The sequence below is a fragment of the Camelus ferus genome, chromosome 34 (assembly GCF_009834535.1).
Source record: "Camelus ferus isolate YT-003-E chromosome 34, BCGSAC_Cfer_1.0, whole genome shotgun sequence".
NCBI lineage: Eukaryota > Metazoa > Chordata > Mammalia > Artiodactyla > Camelidae > Camelus > Camelus ferus.
In genome coordinates, this window is record NC_045729.1 from 7,572,407 (window position 1) to 7,588,589 (window position 16,183).

Sequence of the window (16,183 nt, forward strand, 5' to 3'; positions counted from 1 at the left end):
ACATTTCTTGATCACATAAAGGGCACAGGGCAGGGGACTGACAACTGAGAGATGAGGGAGTAGGAACCAGCCCTTCCCCTCAAGGTGCTCAAAGTTGCACAGGGGAGAGAAGGTAAACAATTATGCATTTGGAGAGTGCAGTAATGCACGGACTAGATAAAGTGGTAGCATAGGGGTGGGAATGCAGAGGATGTTTATTAGGAAGGAGAACTGGAAGACATCTTAAAGCACATTTAAAATGAGTTAGGAGTTCTTAAGCATTTTCTAGGATGACTATGAGAAAGGCATTCCAGGCAGAGAAAAGCAGTTTATCAGAAAACCAGATGTAGACTTTAAAGAGCCTGGGTTCTTGGAATCACATTGTCTAGATAGAAATCCTGCCTCCAGCATTACCAGCTCCATGACTTGGTGTAATTACCATACCTTTGCAAAGCTTCGATATCCTCATCTATAAAATGAAAGCTGATAACTCCTATCTCAGGATTTTAGAGAGGTTTAAGAGGTGTGATGCACTGAGTTCAGTAGCTGATATGCAGCAAATACTCAACATACATTAAGTCTTGTTATCACTGTAGGATGGAAAATGCAAAAAGAGCGGCAAAGTATAAAGATGAAGGTAATTGCAGCAAAGTATAAAGCTCTGAAGATAATCAGGAGCCCGATGGTGATAGATTTGTCAGGAAAGTTAGCATTGTTCTCGGCACTAATTAAAAGAAGCTAGTACAATTATTAGAAAATAAACTAAAGTTAGGCTTAATTCTACTAAAAAAAAAGTCTTCAGGAAGCATCTTAATTATAATCTCCTGTCGATGAGGCCTCAGGCAACAGCGATGTACAAGTACTTACAGGCTACTAATTAAGAGGCTGAACAGCTAACTTCTAATTGTGCAATTTGCAATTTTTTTTTTTTTTACATTACAACATCTTGTTAATAGATGCCTTACTTTCCATTAAGATTGCGGCTAAACTTCAATTTTCTAACTTTTTTCTTTATGTGTTTTGGTATTTAAAAAATAAACTAGTACCATGGCAATACTGTGATTTCAGTAAAACAAACACACAGAAGAACATTTTCAACTCTACTACCAAAACAAAGCAAAATACACCAGAATAGCTGATCACAGTGTGTAGATGACCTTGAGAGTATGGTCAGGGGATTTTAAGTGCACAGTTATAGACTCCACAAAAATCTGCAGGGAGATCTAAGGAAATGTGCATACGAACTGCGGTCTCCATCCTTTTTTGTCACAATGTGAATGGATAAAGGTTTCTCTAGTCCAACAAGTCAGCGATTTACCTTCCAGATTTTTACTTTCAGGGACTTTTTCTTTTCTCTTTGTGGGTCAACTGCTCACTTATGTGAACAATATTCCTTCTACAGAAGAAATTTTTGCCTTGAAAAGACAGTTCTGAGTCACCACTGTCTAGAGTACTTAATTTAAACTGCTGAGTATTTTTTTTTTGAGGCAAAACTAGTATATAACATTATATTAATTTCAGGCGGACAACATAATAATTTGATATTTGTATACACTACAAAGTGACCAACACATTAAGTGTAGCTACCATTCATTAACATACAATTGATACAGTTGATTGCCTTCACCCATTTTGCCCACCCCCACCCCTCTTCTCCTTCCGTAACCACAAATCTTTTCTCTGTATCTTTGACTTTGGTTTGGTTTTGTTTGTTTGCTTTTTTTGTTTTTTAGATTCCATGTATAACTGAAATCATATGGTATTTGTCTTTCTTTGACTTATTTCACTTAGCATGATACCCTCAAGGTCCATCCATGTTGTCACAAATGGCAAGATTTCCTTATTTTTTATGTTTAAGTAGTATTCCATTGTGTGTTACATATATATATTATATATATGTAATATATATATATATACAAGCACACTTATTACATCTTCTTTATCCATTCATCTATCATAGGACACTTAGGTTGCTTCCATATCTTGGCTATTTTATAAATAATGCTGTAATGAAAATGCTTGCATCTTCTCAAATTAGTGTTTTCATGCTCTGCAGACAAATACCCACAAACAGAAGAGCTGGACCATATAGTAGTTTTATTTTTAATTTTTTGAGGAACGTCCATCATGTTTTCCACAATGGCTGCACCAACTTACACGTCCATTAACAATGTACAAGGGTTCCCTTTTCTTCACATCCTCTCCAACACCTTTTTTAGAAATTTTTTTTTGAATTTTTTGTCTTTTTGAAAGTAGCCATCCTAATCAGTGTGAGTTATCTCATTAGTTTTGATTTGCATTTCCATGTCAATTAGTGATTAGATGGCCACATGCCTGTTAGGACTTCTCTAGAAAAATGTCTATTCAGAGCCTCTGTTCATTTTTTAATCAGATTGCTTAATTTTTTGCTATTGAGTTGTTTAAATTCTTTATGCATTTTGGATATTAACCTCTTATCAGCTATATGATTTGCCTTTCTATTCAGTAGGTTACCTTTTCATTTTGATAGTCTTCTTTGCTGTGCAGGAGCTTTCTAGTTTGAGGTAGTCCCACTTATTTATTTTTGCTTTTGTTGCCACTGCTTTTGGAGTCGGATCCAAAAATTCAATACCAAGGCCAGTGTCAAGGAGCTTACTGGCTATGTTTTCCTCTAGGGGTTTTAATGGTTTCAGGTCTTACATTCAAGTCTTAAATCCATTTTGAGTTAATTGTTGTGTATGGTGTAACACAGTGCTCTAGTTTCATTCTTTTGCATGTAGCTGTCCAGTTTCGTACTGTGTATTCTTGGCTTCTTTGTTGTAAGTTAATTGACTATATATGTGGGTCTATTTCTGGGCTCTCTATTGTGTTCCATTGATCTGTGTGCTTATTTTTAAGACAATACCATAGTGTTTAGATACTTTAGCTTTGCAGTGCCATTTGAAATTAGGGAGCATACCCCAGTATTGTTCTTCTTTCTCCAGATTACTTCGGCTATTCATAATCTTTTGCGGTTCCATATAAATTTTAGAATTGTTTGTTCTAGTCCTGTGTAAAATGCTATTGTAATTATGATAGGGATTGCAATGTATTGGTAGATTGCCTTGGGTAATATGAACATTTTTAAACAATATTAATTCCTCTAATCAATAAGCATGGAGTATTTTCAATTTTTTGTGTCTTACTTGATTTCTTTAGTCAATGTCTATAATTTCCAGTATATAAGTCTTTCACCTCTTTGGTTAAATTTATTCCTAGATATTTTATCCTTTTTGATACAATTATAAATGGGATTGCTTTCTTTCTCTTTCTAATAATTGGCTGTTAGTTTATAGAAAGCAACAGATTTCTGTATACTGATATTGTGTACTGCAACTATAGCGATTTCATTTATTTGGTCTAATAGTTTTTTAGTGGAGTCTTTATATATACAGTATCATGTCATCTGCAAACAGACAGTTTTACTTTTTCCTTTCCAATTTGGATGCCTTTCTTGTGGAGCATTCTTAAAGTTAAAATATCACCCTGATATCTTCCTGTGGGAATTTTCCACTCTCGATGAATCCAGTGGTATGATCTTCCTACCGAAATTGGTAATGCTGATTTTGGTACTGGATATGGCATGTACTGTTAATGTTGTTTTTGATAACTTGGTATGCAGTGATTGGCATTACTTCCTGTGTGTGTCTCAATTTCCCTAATCATTTTCTGATGGTCTGAGCCTATAGGTTAGGCCTCATTTTAGCACGTTTATATATATATATAAAATTGGGTCGATTCTTCAAGAAGTTTAATCAAGCTCATCTAGTTCATTTCTTGTAGTTGAAGGTAAACTCCTATGGTAGGTCTTGAACTCTCGCCAGCATTGTGGACCTTATCTTTAAGTTTGTAGCTGTTTAATAACCATACGGAGAGTGCAGGGTAAATTCCCTCAAGCAGTGGCTTTGGATTTTGAAGTTTTTTTGTTTGTTTTGCCCAAGACCTACCGTAAATCTGCTACACAGTACACGTGCATATGACTGAATAAAGAATGTTACTACAAAAATAAATAAATAAAAAGAATGTTACTACAGAATACTTACTCGACTTCCGAGATGTCTCTGAAATTTCTCACTCTGTTTCATATAAAACAAAAACTTCACCCCTTCCAGATAGAAATTAGTTGATTTCACGAACTACTAATTGGTCCTTAAAGGCAGCCCGAAATCGCTCCTCTAGCGGTCTCTGCTGCTGCTCCTTCTGTTCCAGCCTTTCGGAAATGCAGCGTTTGCAGCTGGGAGGCAGCGGCCCTCTGAAAAGTTACGGGGCCACACCTGCGATTCACCCCTGGAGGATGCAGCCGGCTTTCCTCCCGGGAGGCAGCAGGGCGCTACCCTACTCGGTGGATGACGCGGCGCTCGACCCGCTCCCCTGTCCTCCAGCTTCCTCGAAGTCCGCCCCGCCTCCTTGACTGGACTCCGCGAATTTAGTTTCTCCCCTGAGCGGTGGGCCGAGCGCCGAGTGATCGATGCCTCCTCCCCGCCCAGGGAGCCGCCATTTTCGGGGGAGGAGAAATACGGGTAGGGGCGGCAGCGGCTCAACGGGATGTTGACTGGCTTTTGCTTCTCTTGCCAGCGCTGTGGGGCCAGGGCAGAAGCCTCCACCGGGGCCACTCCTCGGGCTGCCTCTCCGGAATGAGGCCTCAGCGCCCGCGCGGGACGGGCCCCTTTCCCCTCCGAGAGTAAGTGGCTGCCGCTAGCGCGGCGCGCCCCCGCGCGCCCTCCGCTGTCAGTTACCCTGCGCGCTCCCGGCGGCGCGCGCCGCTCCCCGCGCGCTCCCGCCCCTCCCCCGCCCCGCTGGGCGCGCTCGGCGCAGACTCGCTTGTTTGTTTCTGCAGGAGCCCAAGGAGAGGCCGAAACCGAGACGATGCCTGGGAAGCTGAAGGTGAAAATCGTGGCCGGGCGCCATTTGCCAGTGATGGACAGAGCTAGTGACCTGACAGATGCCTTCGTGGAGGTTGGTGCAAGGTCCTGCCCCTCCAAACACAGGGAGCGCCGAGCCCTGTGAAGGATCCTACCCACCTCTCCCGCAGCCCCTCAGCCCGTTCCTCTTCCGACTGCCCTGCGGGGTGCGGTGCTTGGCCACCCCTCCGTCGAGGGCTGACTGCCGAGACTACAGCCCATGTGATGGATGCACCGCTCGCAGGCGTCCGCGGCACGCTCTGCCGCGCGGGGAGGCTGTTAGTGCTCTGCCTGCTGGGGTGACCCTGATGTCAGGACTCCTAACAGGCCACCTGCCAGTCAGGAGATCCCAAGGCGTGGCCGCGCGGCCACCGGAACACACACACACACACCCTTCTTTTGGGGGAGGGTAGCTGGCTCTTTTAATACTAGAGGTGATGGAGATGTTGTTTTAAGAATGTAGATACAGACCGTTATGGACACTTGGAGACCTAGAAGACGATCCACTCTTTGACATAGTATATTCTGAATCATCTTGTTAGGTTCTAAAGCGCAGTTGTAACACTTCCCTGCTCTTGTATAGACTGGTAGGTCTGATGAGCTGTTTCAGGGCAAATTAGTGCCTTGAGGTAGGAAGCCAATTAAGTGCCATAGATTTAAATTGCAAAATTACTTTTTACATCTAATGATTAGTTTAAAGCTCATGCAAATTAGCACAGGCCTAGGGCCCGGAAAGTAATAATCCAGAGTCTGAACGAAGCCAAGTAAAATTGTAATAAAAATTGCCTATGAAGATCCCAGAGCCTTAGAACAGTAATCGTTTGGGCTATTAATGCTTAGAGTTGATAGGTACATGATAAAATACCACCTGATTTTATTTATTTTATGAAATATTGTTGATGTTCCTTAAAGATTCTCTAACCTAGTTAAACATTGCCACTGCAGTTCTGACTCTCAGCTTCATTTTTATTTGAGAAAGTTACTGAGTGTATTTTGGGGCCAGTTGATGGGTAGTGGAGATACACAGATTGTCAAAGCATAGTCTTTGCTTTCAGGTATCTCAGAGACCGACCCACACAGTTTAGGTTAATAAATAATAGCGAAAATGTATCATCTCATTATTGCCAGGTCTGTGCTGAATATTTTTTTAATTCTTAGTCTTTGCAGCAGTCCTGCTATTGTATTGTTATTATCCCATATTTCAGTGGAAGTACCTGAAAGTCACAACAGGGTATTTTGTTTGTTTTAATATCATATGGACTTTTGTTTCAGAGCAGTATATACATAAAATCAATTAAAAAAAAAAATCTGGAAAGGACCATGAAACCCAAGAAGTGCTAATGGAGATTTGCTGGTACATAGGAGCCTGGAAAATTCAGGCACCAAGGAGAAATGTTCTGAGATAACATTTGTGTTATCAACCTGTGTTGACTGCTGTTTTTACAGGAAAAGCTATATTAGAACTTAAAAAAAAAAACCCTAGGAACAGTTAAAAAAAATTTGCCTAAGTTGACTTAACCTTGTAAATCTCCGCAGCCTTGTGGTCTGTTAAATCCACTGCCTCCTGCAGACAAGATGATGAGAGTTGTAGAATGTGGAACCTTAATGTCTGTCTCTGAAGGTCTAAAGAGGCTTCCTAAGGCAGTAACCTTTGAGCTGGGACTTCTGGGCACCCAGGAGTTCACCAGGCAGAGGGAACATCAGAGGCACAGAATAAGATACGTGGCATGTGTAGAAAACCATCTTAGTTTTAGGGTGTGTCTGGAGTCAGAGGGGACGTACGGATAGTGGAGGTTGTGGAGGGGTAAGTCTGGAAAGGTAGGTTGGCACCAAACCTGCTTTTCTGTTTTAAAGGATTTTTTCTTTATTCTGTAAGCAGAGGGTAAGCCAGAGAAGCTTTTCAAGCAGAAGACTTGGTTCCTGTTTTTATGGCATTTAGGTTTTGGTGGGAGAGCCAGACATTAAAAAGTAAAGACACGATTGCGTTTATAATGTTACAAGTTGTGATGTGTGCCATGAAAGAAAATGATAGAAAGAAAAATCAGGAACTTTAGGTTGAATAATCAGGGGAGGCCTCCGAGAAAGTGTCAGTTGGGCAGACCTGCTGGGTGAGAAGGAGCTAGCTGCTCAGGGAGTGTGTGTGTGTGTGTGTGTGTGTGTGTGTGTGTAGAGGGCGGTGGGGCAAGAGAGGCTAGAGGAGAAGAGGGTCTCAGTGGAGGGAGGATCCTGAGGATTTGCTTTGTTTTAGGAAGTGAATGAATATAGTGAGTGAAGGGGAGGGTGCCAGAAAGTAAGGTTGGAGAGTTAGTCAGGAAGCCAATTGTGCAGGACCTTAGAGACCATGACCAAAGTCTGGATTTTATTCTCAGTTCAGTGGGAACCACTTGTTAAGATGAGCCCTTCTGTTGCTGTCTGGAGAATGGTCTGCAGAGGGGAAAGACTAAAACAGCCAGCTACTTAGATTTCATCACAGTTCAAAAAGATGTGGTGAGGGTCAAGGTGATGGTTTTGGTAATAGAAAGAAGTGGATGGATTCCAGATGTACTTTGAAGATAGTAGAGGATTTGTTTGTAGATTGGAGTAGGTGAACAGGGAAAAAGAGGCTAAAAGATGACTCCTAGCTTTCGAGTCATTGGTGGAGACTGATTGATGGGTAGAGAATCAGCTTCCATTTGAGCATGTTAACTTTGAGCTGTCTTTGTGTCCTTTGATTGGAGTTGTCAAGGAGAAAGTTAGATATGTGAGTATGGTGTTTAGAAGAGAAGTATGGGTTAAAAGTGAACTCATACAGGCCAGTCCTCCTCAACTCTGTGAGGCCCAGGCCCCCTTTATACAGCAGGTGTTTTGACATCTACCCTCTACTATCTTGGCATGACATCCTGTAGCTAATATAACCTATCTGTGCTCACAATTAAAAAAATCAGTATAATGATCTAACTGTAATGTGACAGAGAGATAGAAGTATTTTTTAATATGCATTTCAATATTGAAGTGCTTGTTTATGACCACAGTAGAAGACATGACCTAATCAGATTGAGTCCATGAATATTTATTGAGCCTTTGTATATATCAGATACTATATTGAATATTGTACTGCATGCTGGGGACAGAGCAATGAGTAAAACAAAAATTTCTTTATGCATTAAATTTAGGTTTTAGCGGGTGGAGGGAGTTATAAAATAATTAAGTAAAAGATAAAGTATGCTAGATGGTGAGAAGTGCCCCACGCGAAGAAAATAAAGCAGGGGTGCAGGAAAGGGAGCACCTCTCCTCCACGTAAAATCACCCGAATGTGGCTGCTTCTCTCCACAGTGAGTCAGTCGTGTCGTTCTGGTGACTCAGAAAGGCCTTCGCTGCCATTGGTTGTGTGATTTTCCAAAATGGTCAACTCATGGGAAAAAAAGAGAGTTGTCCATTAATTTTACATGACAGTTGTATTTCTTGGCAATTACATGTATTAAAACCCCATCACAATACTTAAATCTGTAAAGCTGAGTTAGTTCTAGGGAGGTTTTTCACCCATGTGGCTATCTGGTGGGGCCGTTTGAAGGTCATGACACAAGACGTGTCTTCATTGTTGGGGACTGTCCTTGAACTGCAGGACACCTAGCATCTCTGGGTTTGCTCACTTAATACTACCACTATTCATCCTGAAAACATCCCTAGACATTTCTGAAGTTCCCTTAGAAGCTGGTTCTGTCCCTTTTGCAAACCTCTGAGTTCGGGGGAGAGAAGAGGGATGGATCCTTGAGTGAACTTGACATTAAGAGTTTTATTAGAGGTGGAGGACTAGGGGAAGGAAACTGAGATTGTTACCCTGGCGGGGGTGGGGGAAGTCAGGAAAGTAATGTCTCAGAAGACAAGAAAAGATGTTTCTAGAAAGAGGAAGCCCTCAACAGTCAAATGGCACTGAGAGGTCAAGTGAAAGGGACAGGGCAGTCACTGAATTGGACAACGCGGAGGTGTTACAGGTCCTGACTGGAGAAGTGAGAAGGACAGAAGCCCGTACTGGAGTGGTTTAAAGAGGGCTGAAGTACATGGGTGTAAGTTAGAGCAGCATGAATTGGCAACTGTTTCAAGAAACATGGCTCAAAGGGAGAGGAGAAATCGTGCGCTCTTTAGGGGAGTTTGTAGCTTTCAGTACTTAAAAAAAATAAGATAGATGATTTTAGAACATACTTGTGTACTAATGAGAATAATCCAGCAGGAAGGGAAAGATTAATGCAGGAAACAGGATAATGAAGGATTACGAGATAATAAAGGGCTAAATAGTGTGATGTCAACTCTTGAGAACTATAATGAAGCTGGGCTGGTGATGAGGAATCTTTGTACTGGGCTTGAAGGATGGTAGCATTTCCTTAGGCAGAAAGGAAAAAGGGGCGTTTTTTTTGATAAATAGACTTGATAAGAGCAAAAGGAGGGGATAGAGCAGGTGTAACTGGCAGGAGGGTTCTTGTTGAGTAGAAATGGGAAATAAGATTTGGCTGAGTGGAGGGGGAACAGATGACCGAGTGGGCTGGAAATGAGGTGGAGAAGTCTCTACATTAGAAGCTCTCAACCCATTCCCATTTACTGACTCCTTCAGTCTTCAGTGCTCTGCGTTTCTGCCATACACACATGCTTTTGTTCTTGTTTTATTTTCATATTCTTTTTCATCATAGGTTACTACGAGATACTGAATGTAGTTCCCTGTGCTATACAGAAGGAACTTGTTATTTCTCTATTTTATATATAGTAATTAGTATCTGCAAATCTCGAATTCCCAATTTATCCCTTCCCACCCTCTTTCCCCACTGGTAACCATGAGTTTGTTTTCTCTGTGAGTCTGGTAAACACATTCTTGAATACCCATGTTGTCGGATTATCCGCCAGCATGCCTGCTGCTTCCATTTGCTGGCTGATGTGCTTTACCAAGGGGCAGTTATGTTTATCCTCAAATCTGTCTACCCCAACTCTGTTTGTTATTTTTATTTATTTAAACCGGGTATAAATCAGTGGAAATAAGTGTGAAAATGAAATTGATAATGCTATGTGAAGACTTATGGATACAGTCACTAAAAATTACTCCTAAATTAGATGAAGATTGTGAAAGATCAAGGATTCTATGTTCATAGTTTTTCACAATTTTAAGTTCTACCATCACATTTTAAAGACACCCCAACTGGCAAACACAGATGATACATTAAGGGTGTGGTTTATGCAAAAAAAGATGACACAGAACTGTCAGCAGTGGATCCTTACTCAGAGAAGAGGCCTTAGTCTTATGATAAAAGATAGAGGAATGACTATTTATATACTTGCTTATTTGGAAATGTTTACTGTTTGCATCGTTTTTAATGATTATCTGATCTTACCAGTTATTTGACTGACTGATCAAATACTGGTCCTGATTGCTTGGCTGAGTGAATTTTTACTGTATATGATCTGAGAAGTTTAGGAAGCCAGGGAAGACCAAGTAGTATTTAAAGATGATTATGGCAGGCATCTCCAGGGTGAATGGGATGGGAGTCTGCACAAGGGAAGGATTAATCAAAATATATCCCAGTATTAATGTACATGTTACAAACTGTTCTGCTAACCTACACGGTCATTTTGTGTTTATCCAGGAGCCTTTGAGGGAACAGGGAGAGGAAAAGAAATTAATATTTAATGAGCATTTTCTACCAGACATCTTGCTAGGTCTCTGCATGCATGATCCCGCTTAATGCTTGCAGCAATTCCCCTTTCCAGAGGAGGAAGCGGCTTTAAATAACAGGTTAAATCTCTTTCTCAAGGTAATTTAGCTAATGAGTGGGGAAGGAGAATGCTTTTACTTTACTAGGGAATCTCGTTAAAATCCCTGATGTTCTCTGAGTTGTAAAGGCGTTCACTTAATTGCTGAGTAATAAAATCTTCCTTGGATTAAATAAGACCAAATGAACTGTGATTCTTCTTTAGTAGAAGGGGAATCTTCGCAATGCTGGCAAAGTACAAGCTCTAGCCTTTTTCTAAGATCTTGTCTTTTGCTTGTTTTTTTTAATGCAACAGGGGGACTATGAATCTTTACTACAGCTGGAGTGGACAGTTGACTATAAAAAGAAAAAAAGGCACAGTAAATAATCCATTAAAAAATAGGGACTATATGTGCATGGTTCAAAACTCAAAAGGTCCAAAATGAGTCAGCTTCTCACTGCCTTTCCTTTAACTGATCTGTTGAGTGGCCACTGTTGACATTTTTTGTATATCCTTCTAGAAATTACCTGTGCATATATAGGCATATATTACATGCTTTATAACACTTTGTCATTTTTTTTCCTCAGCAAAGAATGTCATACTGCTCTGCAGCATAGAGCTGTATCTTGGACCTTGTTCGGTACTAGTGCAGAGAGAAGTACTCGGTTCTTTTATTTAGCACTGCATTGTGTGGCTGTACCACCCTTAATTTAGTCAGTGACAGATCAGTGGACCTCTAGGCTACTTCCAATCCTTGCTACTATAATGCTGCTGATATATGTCTTTGTGCACCTCTGTTTAAATTTAAAGGGTATAGGCATTTACATTTTTGATAAATGTTGTCAAAGTGCCCATCGTAAAGATTTTTCTAATCTGCACTCACACCATTGGAGTATGAGTGCCTCACCCACACTGTGTTTTCAAACTTTGATCTTTGCCAACCTGACTAGTAAAAATGCTGGTTTAGTTCGATTTCTCTTAGTATGAATGAGGTTATCATCTAGATATGTTTAAAAGACATCTGTATTTCCATTTCTTTGAATTTCCTTTTTTCTGTTTGTTGATCTTTTTCTTATTGCTTTATAGGAACTTGTTGAAATTGAGGAAATTTGCTCTTTGTGACATATTTGGCAAATCCTTTCTCTCTGTTTCTTATTTATCTTTGACTTTGTCATACTCCTTACCATGTAAGAAGTTATTATTTTTATGTAATTTCTTAAAACTTTTCTATCCTCTAACCAAACTGCCTAGGTACCAAATGGTTGGTATCATTCCTGATAATTCACATTGAACAATAAAATGACTAGAAAAATAGACTGAAGATAATAACTATAGTTTTGGATATTTTTGCCTTTAGAAAGTTCTCTGGACTGATTAAACATTAATATCTGCAGGTAGTATAATACCAAAAATAGGATTGTAAGTCAAGAGGGAAAGGAGATTACATAGATTATCTGCTTGAACCAGCATTGCCTAAGTGTCTACAATGTACAAAACTCTTTGCTGGGCATTGGGGTAAAAGGGAGAACCTTTAATGGATTTTGTGGTTAAGATAGATATGTAATGGTGATAACTGACAGAATTAGGGAAGAGCTTGAGAAAAAGATCAAATTTAGGAAAGGCGAGACAATCTAGGAAGTGGTTACCTAGCTATTTTGCTCCGAAGCTTCCTGACCACTTCTCAGGTCCAGTCTGAGGTTTCACAGCCTCCATTCTTTGTTAGGAGCAAATCCCAGAGATTTAGCCTGCTCTCTGCCTTCTGCATTTTCTTCTTATTTACTTTTGGATTTTGATTTAGTGCCCGCCAAGACTGGCTAAGAAATAAGATAGTCTCCCCACCCAGCCCCTTTTATTGTCCTTGAAGATAAGAACATAAAGCCCTTAATGATCATAGTTCATTGGTGCTCACTGTGTATGCCCAGATAAGGATTAAAAAAATAACAAAGATGAGGAAGTTAGGAAATACACCTACTGCTAAATTCTTAGAATAATAAGCTGTAGTTCTGAATTCCCTTGATGGGATGGTAAGAGTCAGCTGTCCTTTTTACCGTCTGATTTTATTTTGCTGGCTCTCCACCCTTAAGACTTTCCTCTTTTGTCTGAGCTCCTGTTTAGCGAAGGTGGTGTTGACTGCTTCCTCCAGACTGACACAGTGGTCTGTTTTTAATTCCCCTGTGGAACTAGTCAAGCAGAATGGTAGGCAATCCCTTGTTCCAGGTGTAGTCTGTAAACTTATCTGGACCCCTCCATAATTTCTTTCCTTTTGTCTCAGGGGATGGTTGTCCTTTTAACCCTGGTTGGCTAATCTTCCCATTGTTTGGCTGACATTCAATTTTATTTTTATTCACGTTTTTGACACTTATATTTATATTGTTTCTTACTTGTTTTTAGGTAAAATTTGGTAATACCACCTTTAAAACAGATGTGTGTCTCAAGTCCCTCAACCCTCAGTGGAACTCAGAATGGTTTAAATTTGAGGTAAGTTTTTAAATGTCAGCATTTTTGACTGTTTTTTTGAGGTGACCCCTTTTCCACAGGAATGGAGTACCTTTCATTTCAGGTATAGTGATTTTTTTCTAAAAATATTTCCTAGTAATAACTGAGGTCTTAAAAATCATGTTACAGTTTGGAAAATGATAGTATATGAATAGGAGAAGCCAGATTAAAAATGTATTATATTATTATATAGTAATTTTCTCTGGATTTTAGCATATACCAAAAATTTTCTCTGGATTTTAGCATATACCAATGTACAGATTAAAAATTTTTTGAAATTGTAAAAAATGTATATCATAAATATTGTCATTTTAAGCATTTCTAAGAGTACGAGTTAGTAGCATTAATTGCATTCCCATGCATATAATGTGGAACCATCGTGACTATTCCCAAAGCTTTTTCATTACTCCAAGGAGAAATGACTCATTCAGCAATAACTCCCCATGCCCTCCTCTCCCCAGCCCCTGGTAACTGCTAATCTACTTTCTACTTTAATTAATATTTCTATCTGGTATATGTACACATTGATGGTAATGAAGATTTTTAAATTACAAGATTTATTTTTAAAAGGTATACTTTTTTAGGTGGACGATGAAGATTTACAGGATGAACCTCTCCAGATCACAGTTCTTGACCACGATACTTACAGTGCAAATGATGCCATTGGCAAAGTCTACATTGATATCGATCCTTTACTCTACAGTGAGGCTGCCACTGTCATCTCAGGATGGTTTCCAATTTATGATACCATTCATGGTAAGCAATATAGTTTAAGAAAATAAGTCACAATCCTTTAATTTATCTTTAAAGACTTCTGTGCTCTACTTGGTGGTTTAAAAAATATGTCTCTTCAAAAGATGTCTTCTTTTTAGTGGACATGTGGTAGTATGTATTGTTGATAGAGCTGTTACTTTTCTGAACATAATTTGATATAACGCCTGCTAACTTTGTACCAGACAGTAAGCAAATGCATCATTTAAAAATCATCTAATATTGGCACTCCGTTTCTAAAACATATTTTTAAGTGAATAATCTTGAAACTTGTCTGCCTAAAAAATTCTTCGAAGGAAAAAATATTCTTCAAAAGCTTTTTGTTGCCTAAAGCAAAGTTCTCAGAGTGTGGTCTGGGGACATCTAGGGTCCCTGAGATACTTCCACAGACTCTGTGAAGTAAGATGAGAACTGTTTTTAGCGTAATGCTTACATGTCATTGCCATTTTAATTCTAATTTTCTTACAGGTGTATAAAGAAGTTTTCTAGAGGTTTTATGATGTATGATGTTACCACACATTGATTGCAGAGCAGAAATGAGAACCTAACTATTCCATTAAGCTAGACACTAGAAATTTGCAAAAACGTAATATAATGCCACTCTTACTGCTAAATTTTTTTGTTTTTCAAGTTTTTATAAAAATGTTTATTTTAACATAAAGTGATTTACTATTATTACTTTAAATGAGTAAGTAAATATTTTTCTAAATTTTCAATTTAAATTTATAATATAGTAAATATTGAAGGTTTTAACCCACATAGACAAAGACTCTTTGAGGTCCTCAGTGATTTTGGAGATTGTAAAGGGGTCCTGTGATCAAAAAGTTTGAGAACTGCTGGTGTAGAAATATGTTCTCTCTTTACAATGGCAGATGGACCCATAAGGAACTGGCAGGTGCTTCTGTCTACAGTCTTGCATTCTTCTCCCTGTTTTACATTCTTGACCATTCGAGTCCATTAATATAGTTTATTATAAGAAAATAAGACGTTTGATGAGAGTTATGTATATTTGTTGTGGCAATATTTGTGTTCTACTCTTATTTACTAATATTTAAAATGGCAAAATAAATTGGAAAACAGGATTTACTTAAATAAATTTGAGTATATATAGACCATCAGTTATATAGCCGGAACAAAACACATGTTTTCAAAACAATGGCATAAGGAAATGTGCGTGATATACTACGAATTGCAAATTTCAGATCATGAAAGACTGTTATTAGACAATCTCCAATTTGTTTAGAAACAAAAAAAAAATTACATATATGTGATATCATTGGATAAATTGGTAGAATACGTGATAAAATGTTTATCCTTGAATAGTTTCATTTTGAGACTATAATTTAACTTTTCTTCTTTGTCCTCTTTTGCTTTATTTCCATATTTTCTACACTGTATGTATATAATCTTTGTAATCAGGAAATAAAATCCAGTCAAATGTTACATTACCAGTAAGAAAAGCTGCTGGAGAATTAATCTGGGCTTGGATTAAAGGCAGTAGCTATATGAGTGAAAGAATTTTCCAGACATTTCATATAAAATATTATTTACAGTTGGTTTAATATGCTCAATGGGCCCTTTGTTAGGAAAGCAGTCGTCTCTTATTTCATGGGTAATGAACAAGTCACTCTTCTTGGAAGGTCTTTCTCCACAAGTGTGAATTTGACATGAAGTCAGAGCAGTCAGAAATATTTAGCAAACATTTCGACATAGGGGCTAGGCCATTTTTATGTGTTCATTTCATCTTCTGAAAAAATTTTTTTCTTGGAAATTAAAGTTTAATAAAAGTTAAATAAGTTACATCGTGTCAATAGCTAGTTCAGAGGTGGGGCCAGGATTAAAAGTCAGATCTTTATTATCCCAAAGTAAATGCTCTTCACAACTAACACAAGAATCTGATTTAACACAAAAGAAGCTTTATTCTTCTCAGTGAATTAGTTAAAATAAGCTAACAAAGAGATTTCAAGAAAGAGGGTTTTTCAGAAGATGCCCTAACACATTAAAATGACTCAGCCCCTATCTCTGAACATTTATTAAATATTTTCATTTGACTGTCCTGACTTCATGTCAGAGTCGTACTTGTGGCAGAAGACCTTATTTTAACTCATAATTCTATAGAAATTACCTTATTGGGTTGGTGTGTGCACTATGACATACTGCACCTAAAGCGTTTAGAACGTTATCAGTGCTCAGCAAACGTTATTGTCATCATCATCATTGTCATCGATATAAATGGAACTCCTTTCCAGTTAGTCTTGGTTCCAGTAAGTGGAGACTTGTGCTGAAGATGAAAATTACTCATTCCC

The 16,183-nt window shown here is 38.8% G+C and overlaps 1 protein-coding gene and 1 long non-coding RNA gene across 10 annotated transcripts in view; one reads left to right on the forward strand and one right to left on the reverse strand.

The window, feature by feature from the left end:
- LOC116661322 overlaps positions 1–4,235 on the reverse strand; it is a 42,716-nt gene extending 38,481 nt beyond the window's left edge. The window contains exon 1 of the long non-coding RNA XR_004317199.1: positions 4,041–4,235. This is a non-coding gene — a long non-coding RNA (uncharacterized LOC116661322). The remainder of the gene's footprint in view (positions 1–4,040) is intronic.
- Positions 4,236–4,506: 271 nt separating this feature from the next.
- C2CD5 (C2 calcium dependent domain containing 5) overlaps positions 4,507–16,183 on the forward strand; it is a 76,668-nt gene continuing 64,991 nt past the window's right edge. For 7 of the 9 annotated variants that reach the window (XM_032473168.1, XM_032473170.1, XM_032473174.1 and 4 more), the window contains exons 1-4: positions 4,509–4,678; positions 4,835–4,953; positions 13,002–13,088; positions 13,691–13,862. In XM_032473168.1, coding sequence (XP_032329059.1) covers positions 4,864–4,953; positions 13,002–13,088; positions 13,691–13,862 — 349 coding nt within the window. In that variant the 5' untranslated portion in view covers positions 4,509–4,678; positions 4,835–4,863. Of the gene's footprint in view, positions 4,679–4,834; positions 4,954–13,001; positions 13,089–13,690; positions 13,863–16,183 lie in introns of all 9 variants that reach the window. The other 2 variants (XM_032473171.1, XM_032473176.1) reach the window with 2 other exon arrangements.